The 18,205-nt window shown below is 59.5% G+C and overlaps 2 protein-coding genes and 1 long non-coding RNA gene across 5 annotated transcripts; 1 reads left to right on the forward strand and 2 right to left on the reverse strand.

Moving 5' to 3' along the window:
- Positions 1–5,029: 5,029 nt before the first annotated feature.
- On the reverse strand, positions 5,030–9,039 carry RAB7B (RAB7B, member RAS oncogene family). The gene is made up of 6 exons (XM_005230331.4): positions 8,907–9,039; positions 7,516–7,577; positions 7,255–7,381; positions 6,756–6,971; positions 6,235–6,360; positions 5,030–5,777 (listed from the first exon to the last, which is right to left on the reverse strand). Exons 1-6 carry the CDS (start codon positions 8,916–8,918, stop codon positions 5,697–5,699), a joined length of 624 nt encoding a protein of 207 aa, XP_005230388.2. The 5' UTR covers positions 8,919–9,039; the 3' UTR covers positions 5,030–5,696.
- A 276-nt stretch (positions 9,040–9,315) lies between these two features.
- On the forward strand, positions 9,316–13,546 carry LOC129785782 (uncharacterized). Of its 3 annotated transcripts, none has more exons than XR_008750012.1 (3): positions 9,316–9,448; positions 10,246–10,311; positions 13,410–13,546. It is a non-coding gene; the product is annotated as an uncharacterized LOC129785782 (long non-coding RNA). The 3 variants fall into 3 exon arrangements; XR_008750013.1 differs by lacking the exon at positions 13,410–13,546 and adding an exon at positions 10,400–10,496; XR_008750014.1 differs by lacking the exon at positions 13,410–13,546 and adding an exon at positions 10,400–10,496 and having other exon boundaries at positions 10,246–10,307.
- On the reverse strand, positions 11,563–17,529 carry CTSE (cathepsin E). Its single transcript, XM_005230378.3, has 9 exons — positions 17,201–17,529; positions 16,212–16,368; positions 15,317–15,434; positions 14,272–14,390; positions 13,980–14,179; positions 13,589–13,711; positions 13,351–13,492; positions 13,152–13,250; positions 11,563–12,986 (listed from the first exon to the last, which is right to left on the reverse strand). The coding sequence occupies exons 1-9, from the start codon at positions 17,257–17,259 to the stop codon at positions 12,822–12,824; spliced, it is 1,182 nt and encodes a 393-aa protein (XP_005230435.1). The 5' UTR covers positions 17,260–17,529; the 3' UTR covers positions 11,563–12,821.
- Between the last annotated feature and the right edge of the window lie 676 nt (positions 17,530–18,205).

Raw genomic sequence — 18,205 nt, forward strand, 5'->3', positions numbered from 1 at the left:
TTGGGCAACTCATCAAGGCCAAAATGCTCAAACCTCAGTGACGGGAGATAAGCCGTGAAATAAAACATCTCATTGTTGGGGCTCTGAGGTCGGTATCTTCTGAAGTACTCAGGTATTTAAAGTGAGGATGGCTGCGATGGAGGTCCTGTCACCCCTGGTTACAGAGATCAGGATCCAGCTTTTAGCTGGAAGAGCCAGCAGTCCACTTTGCCTTTTCCAGAAGTTTTGGGCAGGGTGTTGCCACTCTGCGCTGATGACTGGGCCCTGGTGGCACGAGGCCAGGAGCCAGCTCAGGCTGCCGGTCTGCCTTGAAAGAGTCAGCAGGCAGCGGGCATTTAAAGCTAAATAAATCATTTCAGGCCAGAGGGATGCAACGCTTGGGTGAAATCTGTTGGGAGCATGGTTCTCTGCTCTGAGCCTTGCCCAGGGCTTGGAGGGAGGCTGTAGCCCTGGGCCACGCATGCCCTGGCTCCTCATCTGGTCTGGCCACATCCCCAGGGACACTGGTGGCCTCGTGCAGCTGGGCTTTGCAAGACCCAGTGGTGCAGCAGGAGGAAGCATGTCTGCAATCTCCCTTGGGTCAGCACAAAAGTGGGTTAACCCAAAAGGCTGCAAGTCACCGTGGTTCACATCTGTCCATGCTCTGGGGAGCTGCTTGTTCCTGCAGGACAGTCCGGCTCATCTCAAGCCAAAAGCAAGTGAATTTGAGAGCAGCGAGCTCCTCATCGGGCAGCAGGTACACACCAGCAAGGGGGCTGAAGTGGGTCTTGCTCTCCAGGTGCAGATAGCACCAAAACTCCTTAGCGAAGACAGTGTTCACCCCTGCGCAAAGGGCCACATCCACCCCGTGCTGAGCACCACTGCGTGCTTGATCCTCCCTCTGTCACCATCCAGCTGCCCACTGCTGTGGCATGGGGCTGGCGAGCCCGTGCCTGGCCCTGGGCTGGCCCTTTGCTCAGGGAGCAGTTCCAGTCCAGTGAAACCAGTCCTTCCCAGGCTGCTGGGAGTTGCTTTTGCTGCTGTCACTCCTGCCCGCACCCTACCTGTGGGTCTGGCCCACACATGGGACTCTCTCCACAGCAGTCAGCATTTCTGGAGGGCGTTGCAAAATGCACAACAACTGCAACGAGGGGTGGAAAACCCTCCAAGCAGAGCAGTGCCCTAGCCAGTGCCCCACGGGACCGCGGTGCAGCCCCATGCCAGGCTGGCTGGAGCAACCCCACCTGTCCCAGCAGACGGCTGGCAGCAGAGTGCACTTTGCTGCTGTCCCACATGCGGTGGGAAGGACGCCTGAGGCTCAGGCTTGCTGCTGACTTCAGCATGTACCTTAGCTGACTGGTAGACTGGCCACAGCCCCTAATCCTCTCTACGTGCTGGCTCGCAGCCCTGCCGCGTCCCCCGGCCCCACCGCTCGCAGCCCCTGGGGCTGGGCAGAGCCCTGTGGCCCCGCACAACCCCACACGTGGACGCTCACCACAGCTGGGACATGGTAACAAAAGCTCCCGTGTGATGGGTCTGAAGGAGAAGCATCGATATTTGCTGTGAGTAGGCGGACAAAGAAGCAGAGGGCGAGAGGATGGTGTCGGCTTCTGCCTGCCCGTGCTTAAAGCAGGGGCTGGCTGCGCAGCCCTGGCAGTTGTGGGCTGTGACAGTCACACAAGCCCCATCAGTGTCACCCACAACGGGCTCACTGCTGGTGGGTTGAGGTGGAATAATGGGGTAGTGATCGAGGAAACAAAGAATAGTCATTCAAATCATTAATAGCGTGAGCAGTGCTCATGTAAAGAGGTGCCAGTGTGCTGCGGGATGCTCCGGCGCTGCTCCGTGCCCAGCCATGGACACCAAACCCTTCGGGAAGGAGCCAGCGGTGCCCGGCACGGGGCTGGTGCTGCCGCACGCGAGAGGGACCAGGCACGGCCAGGCACGGCACACGCAGCCTGCAAAAACACTTGCTGACGCCCTCCAGATGCGGTTGCATACCTGCTGCCCGGTGGCACTAGAGGGCAGAGGTAAGGTTTTGCCTGATGCCATGATTTTATTTTTCATGTTTGAAAGTTTACCTGGAACTTTGAACCTCTGGGGTTTATCAGGTTTGCTTTTCGGACTAACATCTTGAAGTGGCTGAGACGCTGCATCACTCTCAATCCCAGCTCCAGGTTAATAGGGCTTTAGAACAGGAAAACTTAATCTTTTAAAATCTGCTTTGCAGCTTTTAAAGCTACTTTCCAGTGCCTTTATTCTAATTATCACAAGTTTACTAAAAGAATTTAATTCTGCCCAGCACCAGGTGCCTCAGGCTGGGGCGGACGGATGCTGCTGCCTCTCCCTGGGCTGCTGGGACGTGTTTGCAGCAGGAGCTGCCGGGGAGCCGCTGTCTGTCGGCCCCACAGAGCTGGTTTGCAATGCAAATCCCCAGGCTCTAACCAGACTCCCACACCTGGAACCAGTCAGAACTCAGCCAGCCTGGTTACACGAGATAAAATGGAGCGCACGCTGCATTTGTAGGGCACATGGGTTGGTGGAGGGTGGAAGGGCTTTCAGGAGTAATTAAACCCCAGAAGCACTGAAGCAAACTGCAGCTGGGAGGGAAGGATTTAGGGTGAGTGTCAGGTACTAATTCTGCAAATACCGAGGGGAGCTCTTCTGTACGTGCCAACGATGGTTTCTGTTCGGTGGTCAGCATCCTCAGGCTGGCGTTTTACTGATTTTTGCGCATCGTGTCAATCAGTGAATGAGAACCTGTAAAGGCAGAGGTGCAGCCTGGCTGTGCTGGCCAAGCCGAGTGAAGCGCAGAGCCCGGCATCGCGGCTGGAAAGCATCTCTGACTTCTTCAATACAACAGTGTGGGGTAGGACAGCGGGAGGGTGAGAGCTCCAGTTGATTTGGTTTCTTGACTCTCACCATGGGCCAGGCCCTCTGCCGAGGTGAGCTGATACCACTGGCTGCACAGGAACTCACTGACTCACACAAGGCAAATATTTTTCCCTTTGATTTTCACCCTGAGAAAATCTTGAGCTGACCTTGTTAATCCCATGCGTTACAAACCTCCCCCTGTCCTTTATCAAGTGTCGGCCGTGGGATAGTATTACCAGCTTAGCACCTCTGGCCGCTCCTGCCAGCATCCTGCCTGGCACAGTGCCACCCCATTCAGTCTCCTGGTCCTCCTGGAAGGAGGATTCCTGGGGTGATCCTGACTGTCCCAGAGCTGCCAGGCTGGCAGGATCACGCCGGGAGGGATGGAGGGAAAAGAAAAGCTGGACAGTTGCGGTCAGCTCCAGCGTAGTGCTGCACATCTGCCAGGTGCATTAGCTGGGATCTCCGTAAGGTGGTGATGTCATTCGAGATCCTGTCAGCTCCAAGGTTGCAAGCTTCTATGTAGACTTAATTCCTGTGTCTGGAATGATGCTCTGTGGCTGGCACAAAGTGCTCAGGCCCTGCTGTCCTCCAGCCCCCTCAGTCTGAGCCCAGCATCTCGCAGCCTAAACAAGGGCTCTGGAGCGAGCTGTACCTGCAGTCAAAGGTCTGACCCCAGCTCAGCCGGGTGCTGCGACATGCTCCTGGCCGTGCCTTGCCAGGACAGCCCCGTCTGCAGGTGGACCCCGAGCCAAGCCTGCAGGTCCCGCCTGGCTCTGGCTCCTGCTGCTCACAGGCTCCGGCACCTGCAGCAGCCCTGGGCACATGCCAGCAGCCACTCAGCCCCAGCCGAGGGAGCAGCTGCTCCGCTGAGTGCGTTTATTTGACCTGCTCAGTTCTGGGTGTCCAGACCCTGCTTGCTGGAATAAAACAGATCAAGTTTGCATCTGCCCCCAGCACCGAGAGCTGCTGGAGAAAGGATGTAATTAGAAACAATATTCCCATTGACACGGATGGTGCTTGACACGCACGGTCCAAACAGATGGAGCACGCTGGGTGATGCTCAGCCCAGAGCTGTGCTGGGGTGGGGGCTGTGCAGTGCCGGGTGTGAGGGGGGGCCAGGCAGGCTGCAGAGCCTGGCCAGGGCTGGGGCTGCACAGCCAGCACTGGGGACGTACCGTTGTCCAGCTGCCTGGGGGATACAGGGGGAAAGGGCACGCAGAGCTCGGGGAGGAAATAGTTAATGCCCCTCTCCTCCCAATATTAAGGGACAAAATCTCTCCCCGGCCTGGTGCCCAAATAAACAGGCTGAGCGTTGCGTAAAGAGGAGGGTGGGAACACCTACGTGCCTTTCCAGAGACTGGCAGGCTAATCACAGCGCTGTGCCCCCCGTGCCCGCCCTGCCGAGCCCTCGCTCAGGATTTGCCCTGCCTGCAGGCACCTGCCAGCCCTGTGCCCTGCCACTGCCACAGGTGGGTGCTGTCCCCAGCCGCTGTCCCAGCCCGGTGGCCCTGGGTGGGGGTGAGCTGCCCGTGGAAAGGTCTGGGCAATGCCAGGGCAGAGCCCCCACAGCCCTTGGGAAGCTCTGGGTGACCACGGCGGTTGGTGTGGATGGGTCTGGAGGAGAGTGGTGAGAGGGTGGGAGGTCCCATGGAGACCCATAGGGCAGGGTACCCAGCTGGGGGTCTCCCTGTGTCCATCCAGCCCTGCAGCTCTGCAGCGAGTGGGGTGCTGCAGCCCCCAAGGCCACGGGGATGGTGGCACATGACGGCCATGGCCACCGCGCCAGCAGCCCCAGCCTGTGCCTTGACACATCTTCCCAAAGGTGCCCGAGCCAGAACAGGATGGATGCAAGAAGGGAAGCAGGTGCTGGTCTCTGCTCCCAGTGGGCTCCCTCTGCTGACAGCCACCTCGGCCAGGCCCCCACGCCACTGCTGCACACCCACTTTGAATGATGCCCCAGACACCTTCTCCCTCCTCTGACCCAAAATTTGCACTGGAAAAAAAATCTGCCCCCAAAATTCATGATCCTGCCCCAAGAAGCTGGCACAGGCTCAGAGCTGCTGGCCTCGCTGGAGGGAAGCGTGGACCACAGCCCATGGCACAGCATGAGTCCCGTGCCCCAACCCAAGCCACCTGCTTGAACCACAAGAGCATTTTGTGACACACATATATATATAAATAAAAATGAAATATTTAATTTCCTTTTTTTAAAAAAGGAATCCCTGACAAAGTGCTTTACTGAGGATCCTCACCAGTGAGGCAGGAGGTGGAAGGTGTTTACAGGGAGTGTGCATGACAGCAGGGGAAACTGAGGCACAGAATGGCTACGTCCACAGTGGCTCACCCTGGCAGGGGACCTGGCTGCTCTCAGACTTGTGCCGTGGCCACCAGCCCCACTTCTCCCCCCAGGACAGCCCATACGCACCACGAGCGCTGTGAGTGCCATGGGGCCACCAGTCCGTGTACTGAGAAGGTTCACCAAGGTCATGGTCTCTGGAAAGGCTTCAGGAGCGCTGCCCAGCTCCCTGGCACTGTCACCGCAGGGGGATCACCCGCTCGGGTGCCAGACGGCAGTGGATTGAGGGGGACGGGGCCACCGTGACCACGATTTGGGAGGCTGCTGGTTTGGGAGAGCAGCTCCGGAGACATGGGAAGCAGTGAGCCCCGGGCTGTGCAGCCAGCTGGCCCTGGCACGTCGAGCGGTGGCCGTCCTGCGCCCTGGCTTGGCCAGCCCCTGTGGCCAGGCAGGGGGCACAGACCCCCTGGGCAGGCTCCAGCCTCGGGTTGTGGGGTCCAGCACGCCTGGGCCATGCATGCGCTGGACAGCCTGGAGCACGGGATCAGCAGCAGCTCTTCTTGGGCTTGTTGTTGGGAGTGAGTTTGATGGAGTCGGTTAAATAACTCTCAAAAATTCCTTTATACTGGAAAAAAACAGAGAAGAGATGGAGTGAGTGGCATCAGCCCAGAGCCAGCCTGAGTGGAGCAAAGGACTGGGAGCACCGGTTCAGTCCCGATTTGTGATAAAAGACAAAATCCAAGGAGAAAACGTCCAGCTCAGCCAAGGAGTGAGGCCACCCCGCTTGCTTGGCGTGGGGACACGAAGGTCCCCATGGGCTGGCCACTAGAGGACAGTGCTGGCGCACCGTGGGGAAGAGAAATGGCAAGTCTTACTCTTTTCTAAAAAACTGGTTTAAGATCCATTTAAAGAAATGAAACACTGACGCTTTTTCCTGGGGCTTTCCTACACGTTATAAACCGAAGCTATCCCAGCTCAGCGGGTGGGCTGGGAGGGTCTGTCAGATCAGCTCCCCGGGCTGAATCCGGCTCCCATCCAAATCCCTGCTGCGGGCACGGAGCTGGTGCAGGAGTGATGCTCACCGTTGTTAACGCCTGCTTCGCGAGGGTCTCGAAAGCCTCTGCGACGTTGATGTTGTTCTTGGCACTGACTTCAAAATAAGGGATGTCTTTCTCCTTGCACCAGGCTGAAGCGATTTCCTTGGGTACCTGCGGGAAAAGCGGCTGGAGCCAGAGCGCAGCACTGCGCAGGGCTGCCCATAGCTGCGGGGGTGGTGGTGGAGGGGACGGAGGGGACCCTCCTCACCCACCCAGGCACTGCTGGGTGAGGGCAGGATGCTGGCAGTGCAGGCAGCTGAGATGCTTAAAATTCCTGCTGCCTTCAGTAGGGACAGTCTCTGCGCCGAGGGTGGCGTGGGGGTTGCTGCTTATGCTCTCCGAGAGGCATGGAGGGGGCGGCAGCACTGGGTGCCCAGCAGCGCCCTGGCTGGGAGCCCTGGTTTTCGTGTGAGCAGAGGAAGAAGGCTGGTTCTGCCAGCAGAGGATCAGCACTCGTATGCTTGTTGGGGCACAAAGGCACCCCGCTTTCTCTCCTCTGCCCTTACCTGCCGATCACAGAGGTCTATTTTGTTCCCCAGCACGACCATGGGGAAATCATGCTCCCTTGGAATGACCTTCTCCAGAAAGTCATCTCTCCAGTTGTCCAGGGATTCAAAGGACTCCCTGTCGGTCACGTCGAAGGCCAGCATGCAGCCATCTGAGCCTTTGTAAAAGGTCGACACCATGGATCGGAATCGCTCCTGTCCCCCTGTGTCCCAGATCTAGGGCAGAGAAGGGCAGGGGTACAGACACACGACACGAGCGGCATGGGTGTTTGCAGCCCTGGGCTCTGCCAAGCTCAGGGGACCAGCTTCAGGGAGTGCTGAGCCCCCAAAACTCATGTGGGATTTCAGTGTAGTTCAGGGATGCTCAGGGCTGCTGCAAGTCAGGCCCTGCAAATCCAGCCCCGCACCCCAGGACACCCGTAGGGACAGCAGGACGTGATGGGACACACGTGCCTGCGGGAGCGGGACAGGGACCCCGAGCAGTCTCAGCCCTGCTCACCTGCAGTTTCAGGGGGGTGTTGTCCACCGCGAGGACTTTGGTCAGGATGCTGGCGCCCAGCGTGGTGCGGTAATCCTCGTAAAACGTCTTGTGCACGTACTGGTGCAGGAGGGAGGTTTTGCCCACGCTGGTGGGAGGGAAGGGAGGTGCGTCAGGCTTCGCAGCCGGGCAGTCACAGCAAGGACGGGGGCTGCACACCCACAGGCTCCCAGGCCAGTGCACATGTGGGGCTCTGCGCCCCTCACCAGCGCCACTCCTTACCCCAGAGCTCCTATGATAATTATCTTCAGGTCCACCTTCTTGCTGGCATCCATGGACGGGCCCTGTGGGATGAGGGGGTCACCCAGCTGCAGGGATGGGACCAGCTCCCGGCGAGCCCCGTGGTGCTGGTGGAGGTGTGGGAACAGCCGCTGGCCCCCCACAGCCTCTCCCCACTCCCACCCCGGCCAGCCCAGGGCCCTGTCTGCCACCACGTCTGCACCGCGCCAGCACCGTGTCCACACTGTGCCAGCACCACGTCTGCACCATGCCAGCACCGTGTCCATGCCATGTCAGCGCTGTGTCCGCACCGTGCCAGCGCTGCGTCCATGCCGTGCCAGCACTGTGCCCGTGCCATGCCAGCACCACATCCATGCCGTGCCAGCACTACGTCTGTGCTGTGTCAGCACGGTGTCTGCGCTGTGCCAGCACCGTGCCAGCACCATGTCTGTGCCATGCCAGCACCACATCCATGCCATGCCAGCACCATGTCTGTGCCAGCACCCTGCTGCGCTCGTGTCCTGGCGGTGGTGGGTGTAGACACGCCGGTGCCGAGCCCAGCCCACATCACTGCCTGGCACCGGCTCCCCAGGTGTCAGTGCACGTCCGGACATGCCACTGCGCCGCACCAAATCATCACCATTTAAAGCTGCTGTGAGCAACTTCCCTGCCTCTCCCTCTAAAGTGCAGCCTCTCCTCCCAAACCTGGCCCACACCGGGGGTCTGGGGAAAATTATGTTTATTAAAGATTGCGGCTGGATGGACTTTCTTGGGTGCCCCAAGCACAGCCCAGGGATGCCACCCAGCCTGGGAGCACCCCAAAAGGCTCCCTGCGGGCTGCGTCCCCAACATGTCCTGCTGTCCCCACGTGCTCTGTGCCTGGCCATCCCCAGGCAGGAGCCCTGGGCACCTCCAGCAGACCCTCTCCCCAGGCAGGGACAAGCATCCCCCGGCGGTCTCAGCAGCCCTGTCCGCCTGGCAGCGTCAGGCTCTGCTCCAGCCAAGGCGCAGATGGAAACACTTTCTGACAGCCTCATCCCTGCATTTTTCACCGATGCGCTGGCCAGCCCCACACCGCTCCCCTCGGCTCATCCCCCCCTGCCAGGGTGGCTCTCGGCCGTGGGGACCAGGGTCTCCCACCCCCCTCTGTCACCCCAGCCCAGCCGCGGGCATCATCCTTGGCACAGGCAGAGCCTCGTGTCTCAGCACGCACAAACTTTCCAGCCCTTTTGCCAGCGCCGGCATGCTTTCTCAGAAGCCAGGCGGTTTAAAACTCAAAATGGAGTTTCCCAACCTTTTGTGCCCGCCGGCTGCTGCTCCGGGGGTCCCCTGCTCGGCCATGGTGCCAACCACAGCCCCGGGGGGGCGGAGGGGATGGAGGGCAGCGCACTCACCTGCCGGGGCATCCGTCTGCCGGCTGGCCAAGGCTCTCGCTCCGCTCCAGGCGGAGTCCCGGGGAGGGGAGAGGCGAGAGAGGAGGATCCAGGAGAGGGTGGCCGGCCCTGGCGCTGCTTCCCTCCTGCCTGCCCCGCGAAGGCTGCGGGCCCCGTGCCGTGACATCAGCAGAAAGGGGCCGAGATCCTGCCGGAGCGGGGATAGGAGCCACTGGCGGCACTGGGGTGTCACGGCACTTCCCTCGGTCTGAGAGCGGAAAGAGAATGAGCTTCCCCTCCTCCGCTGGGGTTTGGGATTGACTTTTGGCTTCTCCTCTCACTCGGAGACATCCAGACCCCTTTACCCACCCCCCCGGGACCCCTTCTCTACGCTCCTGCTGGGGTATTTATTTAGAACTGAGAACAAAAGCCCAGCTGGGCTATCGGCAGCATCCCCGGGGCTGTGGGAACCACCCTGGACTTTGCTCGGGCAGCTCCGGTGGCGTGGGATGGGATAAGCGGCTTTGGGAGCTGGAGACAGAGCAGGGATGGCAGCAGGCGAGGTGGGGCTGGGGGGTCGGTCAGAGGGGGGGAGCGGAGGGGCAGGGGCGGCTTGGAGGGGGCTGTGGGCTCGGCGTAGTTTTGTCTCCTTTTGCAGGTGGGAGAGGGGCAGGGTGGGAAGCAGGAGCATTTGCAGCCCCGCGGTACTCCATGCCACATCCCTGCAACCCCCAGTCCTTAGGGGCTCCCACCAAGCACCCACGGCCAACACCAGCACCCCACAAGCACTCTAAAAGGAGGGGACCGCATCAGGATGGGAACCCCCATAACCAGAGCTGGTGGCATCTCCTGGAGGATGTGTTTAGCCGGCAAGTGGGATTTCAGGGATCTTAGCTGCCACCATGGAGCAATCGAGGAAGCCTCTGGCCATTTCTGCGAGCATCAGGCTAGTGGCCGGGGCTGTCTGGCATGGGAAAACCTGCTAGCCACGGCTGCAAAGCTGTTCTTCCCACCATGCAAGGGCAGGTCCTGGGCTTTTGCCAAGCATTTGATAGGATTTGGGATTTGCACTAGGAGTGGGGTGAGCCCCCCCATCTGTGACACCTCCTGGCTCCCTCAACCTGAACAACTGTTGGTGGCCTCGGAGGGACCTCATGTCCAGGCACAGGGTCCCTCCAAAGCCACCTGCTTTTGCTTTTACACTGGCTGCCCGCTTTTGTAGATTTTTTTCCTCTGTAGACATCCCTTATGGGATCTCAGGGAAGACACTGCACTCAGCAGGAGGAACCCTTCTCCTCCTCATTCCCAGGTGTAATTTTAGGACCTGTCTGGCCAGAAAAATCTGTTTTTCCCCCCACAGGGCAGGCACTGGGAGGAGCTGGGATGCAGCAGGAGGAGCACCCGAGCCAGTTCTCACCAGCGGTGGGTAAGAGGCTGATGTTTCCCTGGAGCAGGTCTCTCCTAACCCATTTTCAGCCTATTTTCACCGTGCTGCCTCACCTTTGCCCTTGCAGGGAGACTTTGTTGTCCAGCCTGCTCTCTGACTACTTCTGCCCTCATTCTTCTCCACGTGTCCCCCCAAGCCTGGTGGGATGGAGGTTGCTCACTCAATCAGATGATCAGTGCCTCCCCATGCCAGTGGAGATGGGGCTTGTGGTTGCATTGCTACAGCTGATGCCTGCAACCACTTCTGCTTTCGGGCAGGAGGGGCCATACCCATCAAGGCATGCAGCCCAGGCACAGCACCAGCTCCGGCTTTTGTTTCATTTCACAAGAAAAGGAATTTTCCCAAAGCTCCTGCTCTCCTCGCTGCTCCTGGCGTGTTCTTCACCCTGGGTGAAGGCAGTGGGAGCGGTGGTGATGGCCAAGTGGAGGTGATGGCCAAGATGTTGCTCAGCAGTTCCTGCAACTACAGCTACAACCCAGTCCTGATTGCTTCACTGAGTCAGCACTTCTGAGGAAAAAGAGTGGGGTTCGTGCCCTGTGACTATGAGGAAGATGTCACAGCTGAGAGACAACGAAACACAGGCTGGGGGCTGCCACATCCAGAGGAAAGGCTTGCGTGGACAAGGAGAGGACAGGCTGTTCCCTGCGGCAAGGCTCACAGGGCAGGGAGAGTGAGGGAAGGGGAAGAAAGCAAAAGGCGTCCAAGTGACCAAACTGTTCCCTACGGCTGTTTGGCACCTCTGCTCCCCGGGGGCCAGTGGGAGTCAGATTGCTCCCTATTGGGATGCTCAATATTGGCTGGAGCAACATCCCTGGAACATCTGCTGTGTGTGGGGAGGAGGGCTGGCGAGGACCCCCCAAAACATGCCAGGAAGGCACGGGATGCTCTGGTGAACCCAAGAGCCCATGGCACTGGAGAAATCTTGGTTAAGTCCAGGCTGGACCACCTCTCGCTGCATTCGGGGGCTACTGGGTGGTCCCTTATCATGCTGGGGAAGCTGTATGCTCCTCTGCCTACAGCTGCAGTGATGGCTGGGTGCCCAGCAGCGCCTTGGCATGGTGAGAGTTAAGCTGGAAGAGGGAGAGGAGACCTTTGTCCAGCTGCCCTGGCATCTTATCTGCGCTGAGCCTGGGGAAGGTGCAGCTGAGGTGAAGTCAATACAGGAACCAGTTACAGGAGGCATATGCTGGTCAGTGGCACAATCAGTGTTTCTGAGTAAGGCAGGTAATTTTTTTCATTGCAGGCGACAAGTTTACAACTGAATTTTCCAACGCACTCAGACCCAGCCCTGAAGTCTGCTCAGATCTGGGAAAACCGCAGCAGGAGCAAAGCCTGGCCCCGGCTGCGGGGACCCCGGCACCTCGATGCCAGCCCACTGCAGGGCCTCACGTCAGCGTCAGCGAGGAAAGCTGAGCAAAGGCGCGGATAAAAATAACTCTTCACTGCGCTTCCCTTTCTCACAGCCTTCCATGCCTGTCTTGGGATGCATCACGCATGAGCCACGATTGCTCATGCTTTCTCCCACATCCCTTGCACCATCAGCAAGTCACACACGCTACAGTGACTCACAGGGACCCCCAGGGCCAGCAGCCCCCCACGGCCCTCCAGACCCCCATCCTCTGAGCCAGCCCAGCCCACGGCCGCTGGCCGCAGCCTGCCAGCTGGTTTGCCCTCTCTCGCTTCCAGCACTCACCAACCATAGATTCTTTGCAAGTGCCCGGGGATCAAAGCCAAATTCACTGGAAACCACCGGTTGTTCCGGGAGTTTTGCGGCACAGAAAGATCCCCAGTGTCTCCCCAGTCCCCTCGTTACCTCCTCGTTACCCAGCATCAGCTCAGCCTGCTGAAGCAACACATTTCCCCAGTGAACTCACTGCTCCCCAGCCCCTGCCCTGCCCTCCGGCTCGGCGGAGAGCTCGGGGATGCCCACAGCCGCCGCAGGGGACTTTCTGCTCTACCTGGACAAAGTGTCCTCTTCTGCCCCTGTGGAAATCCCAGCTAAGGACCACAGAGGCTGACCTTTCGGATCCAGTGCTACCCATCTCCTGCACCACCAAGGCTCCCTCCAGAGCGGGGAAGCTGCGGTGACACCGGGCTGTGCCGTGGGTGCACCGAGGCTTTTAGCTGGCCGGGGAGGAGGGCAGGGGACGGGGAAGGAGGAGTTATTGCTCTGGTGCAACCCAGCCGAGATCTGCGGGGCTGCTGCTGCTGCACTGATTCCGACATGAGCATGGCAGGTTTTGTTTTATTAAAGCTTTTATTGACCTGTGTTTAAAAGAGACTCTACAAAGCAGATTACAGAGCTGCTCACGGCATTTTTATATCAATTATGAAATAGCTTCCTGGCATGGACCGAACTTCTCCTGGGCTCTTTGGGTGCCTTCATCACCTCCAGGGACACTGATGCAGCAGTGAGGTGACCCTGCCCTGCCCAAAGGCAGCAGCCCGGTGGCTCCTGTTCCACTCCTGCCCCATGGGATGCCACAGCCCTACGGGACGGCGGGGGCCAACCCCACCCGGTTATTTCCACGGTCAAAGACGGAGTAAAACTGACGGATAAAAACGTCACCCAAAATCCAGAAGGGTCCGGCAGGAGGGGCGATGTCCAGGCCCTGGAAGCCACTACTGCAGAAGGCTGTGCCAGCATACTTGTCCTGGGGAAAGGAACAGTGCAAAGTTGGGGACGAACCCAAGAGCCTTGTGCACATGGGAACAGGCAGGAATGGTGCCTGCGGGTCCCGTGCATGAAGCAGTGTGGCTTGTCACCCTCTGGGACACGCGGCTCTGGGCCACCTGTGTCTCCAGAGCCACTGCCGTACCGTGAGGGTGTAAGCCTGGGCGGCGAGGGTGTAGGGGACCCCGTTGATGGTGAAGGTCACGTCAGGCATCATGCCGAGGTTGTTGCAGTCCACGGCATACTGCAAAACAGCCAGGTGGCTCGGCAGTGGTCGAGCTCCCTCCCAGTGAGGTGGGGGTCTCAGGGCTTTGCCCCCCTCCTCTCCCCACCCTCAGTCTCACCTCTCCATCCACAGGTGTGGCACCAATATAGTTCTGCAATTTTTTTATATCCTTGGTAGGACCTGTGATGAGTGACGTCCCGGTGTCCACGATGGCCTGGCAGCCATTCATGCAGAAAACCACTGTCCCGTTCAGCTGGATGCTGGAGGAGAAGGAAAGAGAGAAGGACCAGGAGGGACTTGTCCTGATGATCTTCTGCCCCAGCCCAGCACTTCCCTCCCTGACCAGCACCACTCACTTGTCCAGCTGGATCTGCCAGTACCCTTGCTGGGTGACCGGCACCCAGTTCAAGGTCCCCATGAAGCGGGAAGGGTCAAAGCCACCAAAGATCACCTCTCCTCCCAGGGGGGATTCGGGGTTCCTGGAGGGAAGAGGAGGAGACCTGAGGGATTGTCTCCCTCTTGCATCGCACATCGCATTTTAAAGGGGTGGATTTATACCCGCTCGCTTCCCACAAATGCTTAGGGTCATTCGCTTTCTTCTAAGGCCTGAGCTCTGCGATGCTCGCCATGGTACCAAAAACCCCCTTTACTATGTCAGTAAAACATCTTTATTTTAGTGGCCCCTCCTGTTCCTTAAAAGCAATGCCTGAGTCTAAGCAACATCCCAGAGCAAAGCCGTGTCCGTACTTGCCCAGGTAGAAGGAGAACATGGGCAGCTCCACCAGATTTTGTGCCATCATGTTGTCAAAGACGGGGGTGACCCCATCTACAGCCAACGAGGGGTAAGCCAGCCCCAGGATCCCATCAAAACTGACATCCAGGAAGGCTTTTCCCGGCTCGCTGACACTCTCTGCAAACTGCTGGTTGCTCACGGTGAGACCCTCAATCTGCGGGGAGGAGGAGGTTTGACAGTGATGCTGAGCCTGTAGGCAAGTCCCAGGCACGTTACCCAGAGCAGGAGAAACCAAAGATGACTCACGACTACTTGGTCAGATCCAATGATGCCTGTCAAGCTGCCGGTGCCGTACTCAATGGAGAAGGGGGTCCCTACCGCCTGGTACGTGCTGGACTGGACTGGCTGAAACTGGTTGTGTGCAGCTGGGAAGGGAGATGGGAGCCGTCAGCAGAAACGCTGTTTATCTGCACGGCCACGGATGCCACCACGGTTGGTGACAGCGACTGGCCTCGAAGCTGTGTGGCATCATTGCAATGCCCGTGTCAGGGGCACGCTGCCGAGGGAAGGTGCTGCTCATGAGACGGTGAGGCACGCTGGTGTTTTGAGGAGGGGTAAAACTTAACCCGTTTCAACGCGCCTGAAAGGTGCGAGGGTTGTGAAGGGGAGCGGGGTCAGCGTGTGCGACATTCCTGTGAGACCTGAAGATCAGTGTTAGGGACAGAAGCAGCCCCGCAGGTGCTGCTGTATGCAGCTGTTTTCCCCAGCCCACCTTGGGTTGTGGTGGAAGCACCGGAGGAGCCCTGGGGCTGCTCAGAGATGCTCCAGGTCCCGGGGCAGCCGAGCTGGAGTCACCGGGGCTGACTGATCCCCAACAGCACCAACAATCCCGGTGCTTGTCACCCACCGAGCCCCCGGGCAGACAGCCTGGAGCTGCGCCCTGCTCTCTGTGCCCGCCTTGTTCTTGCCACCCTGCCTTTTTCTGACAAGCTATATTATGTGCTATTATCTTTGCTTGTTTGTTTAAAGGCTCTCCCATAAGAATGGCCTAAAGAGAGTGTCCGATATCTCCCGCAGGCTGATGGTGCTGGGTCCTGGTGGTGTGATCGCCGCCTGTGCCTGAGCAAACAAACCCGCTGAGGCTCCCCGCGCTTGCTGCCCCCCAGATTGCTGTATCTGTGTGGACCTTGGAGGGCTCAGCTGGGCGGAGAGGTCCTCCCCAGCTCTCCGGGCTGTGTGTGCTGCTGACCCCATGGTCAGCATGACCCCATGCTGACACCCCCGGGGGTCACCCAGGGTCCCATCTCTGCCAGCCGGGGGGGACACGGCCGGTCGGGGAGCCCCTACTCACCACAGGCTTTGCTGACACAGTAGATGGATGGCACCCAGAGGTTGGAGGAGCCCGTGTCAAACACCACGGTGAAGTTCTGGGGGGGGGTCCCAATGGAGATCTGCCCAAAATACTCCAGCTGGCAGAGAGCGGAGAGGAGACCACCGTTAGCTGTCGGAACGCCGAGGAATGCCTGTGCTGGGGGTCTGCAGAGGGCTGGTGGGGTTCGGTGCGGGGGGTGGCTGGCATGGGGGCAGTGTCTGATAGGACACAGACGCATCATGCCAGGCGGAATAAAGGAGCCAAATATTTAAGGAACAATAAGGCAAGTTGAGAACAAAAGGCAGGACAGTGGGGGCAGGCACCATCCTCTTCCTGTGGGGTGCAACGGGAAAGCTGGGCCCCAAGGGGACCCTCATCACTGGGATGCATACAGTGGCAGGGGCTTTGGGGACAGGACTGTCATGCTGCTGGGGAGTGGGATGAGCCTGGGGAATGGGATGAGCCTGGGGAATACCCTCCCCCTCTGGCTCTGGGTCCTTTGGGGTGGGGTTTCCCCTGATGCGTGCGATACGTGCGAGTTTTGGAAGAAATCTGTGTCCCCGCCGTGTGCCCGAGAGCACTGTGGGCTCGGGGAGGGCAGCGGGCAGGAGAGGGCTGGCAGCGCTGGCAGCACCGGCCGTGAATGCGCCGCCTTGTCCCCTCTCATCATCACATTCCCGGGAACAAAGGGCCAGGCAGGCAGCGAGCCCTGGCACGCTGGGCACGGGCTGCAGGCGTGCTCCGTGAGCAGGCGTGGGCTTCGTGGGAAGCACTTGGGCGCTGGGGACCACTCACGCAAACGAGTGCGTTCAGGGTGCCTGCGGCACACTGCTGGGACTCAGCACCCCCCGGTCCTCAGTGCCGCCCTGCTTACGTCCAGGTAGCTGATGAGGGGCTCATTGGCCTCCTTGAAGACGTTGCAGTCCTCGGTGTACTCGATCATGTCGAGCTTGTGGGCTTTGCAGAAGTGGGAGAACTGCCCGTGGTCCCGCATCACCTTCCGCAGGGAGCGCTGCCGCACCAGGGTCACCCTGGGGGAGCAAGGGTCCTGGTCACCCACCGGGGCTGCGGGCGCTGCAAGTGTCCTGCGGTTCCCATGTCCACCCTGAGGGTCCCAGCACCACCAGGATGCAGGTCCACAGCCTGCTTCCCCGCATCCCCCACCACAGTGCTTCCTAGCCAAGGCACAGCAAAATGGGGGGGGGGGGTTGATCTGTTTTCAGAGACAGCAGGTCGGGGCACAGCTGGCAGGCAGCAATGGGGCGGGCAGGAGCTCAACGTGACTGATGGAAAAGGACCTTCAGGCTGGGAGAGGGGACCGAGGCCAAGGTGAATTCATGCGTTTGCCCTGTCTGCTTGCACAGACCTCAGCTGTGAACGGCAGCTCATCCTGCAAACCTCTCTGCAGCCTGCTGCTGCTGGGGTCTGCAAACCTCTCCTCTGACGGGGTCTGCAAACCTCTCCTCTGACGGGGTCTGCAAACCTCTCCTCTGACGGGGTCTGCAAACCTCTCCTCTGACGGGGTCTGCAAACCTCTCCTCTGACGGGGTCTGCAAACCTCTCTGCAGCCTGCTGCTGCTGCTAGCGTCTACAAACCTCTCCTCTGACAGGGTCTGCAAACCTCTCCGCAGCCCACTGCCACTGGTGGGGTCTGCCCGGAGGGATGGAGATGGCCGCAGAGCCGATGGGAGCGACCAGCAACCACCGCATGGTCCCCGCACTCGGTGCAGCCGCAGGGTGTCTGTGCCGGGGCAGCTCAGCTCTGCCCCATCATCGCTGCCGCGCTCGACGTTGGCAGGACCCTGGGAGCGAAGCCCCCCCAAGAACCCAGGGTGCTGGGCTGCACCATGGGGACCCCCTTACCTTTTCAAGCTGCTGGCCAGGGAGAAGCAGAGCACGGCGAGGAGGAGGAGACGCTTCATGTTGGCGTCTCGGTGGCAGTGCTGGCCTCGGCTGGGCTCTGCCGGTGTGGGTAGTGCTGCGGCGTTGTTCTTATACCAACAGGTACACCCTCGCCCCGGCGTAGCAGCGCCGCGATAACACCCCTTTCAATGTCAACACAGGGCTTTGGCAGTTGAAATGAATCACGGGCCACATCCCAGGCAAGGCAGAGCAAGCGCCCTGGGGTCAAGTTTGTTTTTATGGGTGGGGGGCTGGTGGTGACAGAGCAGGGCATGAGTGGGGACCTGCCGGGTGCTGGGCAGGGGGCTGTGCCGCTGCTTTTGGGGGCAGCAAAGGTCCCATAGTAGGAGCAGAATGTGGTCTCCATCCCAGTGCCAGCCCGTTATCCACTGGAAATCACCTGGCCGGGCTGAGCCAGGGGCAGCCTCCCCAGATGCTACATGGGGGCTTTGCTTTGCCCCTCAGCTGCCCCACGGGACCTGCCCACAGCCATGGGGTGCCCCACGCCCTGGCAGCTGCAGGGGGGATGCGGGAAAGGGATGTGCTGGCAGCATTGGGCAGCTGCCGAGCAAACTTTAAAAGAAAAAGACTAATTAGCTGCGATGAACTGCTTGGGAATCTGTAACTTTCCCTTTTAAATAGTGGTCAAGCACCATCAAAGCCTGGTCAGGAAGAAGCTGCAGCAGTTACACATCGCTTTACAGCCCCTGATGGGCTCTTCCCCAGTGGCTGACTTTTGTTAACACAAGGATGGCCGTCTCATTAAGCCTCTGAATGCAAATAAAAAATGCTAACGAACAAATAAAACCTTCAGATATGGAGGGGAGGTGCATTGGGGGAGGCGAGGGCTTTCTTGCTGCCAGCATCTCTCAGACACGTGGCTGAAGGCTTGTGATGATGCTGTGTCATCTCTGTGGTGCTTTTCCATGTTTATGGCACTGTAATAAGCGGGGACGGGTGCCGCAA

This window comes from Falco peregrinus, chromosome 16 (assembly GCF_023634155.1).
Source record: "Falco peregrinus isolate bFalPer1 chromosome 16, bFalPer1.pri, whole genome shotgun sequence".
In the NCBI taxonomy this organism is placed as follows: Eukaryota; Metazoa; Chordata; class Aves; order Falconiformes; family Falconidae; genus Falco; species Falco peregrinus.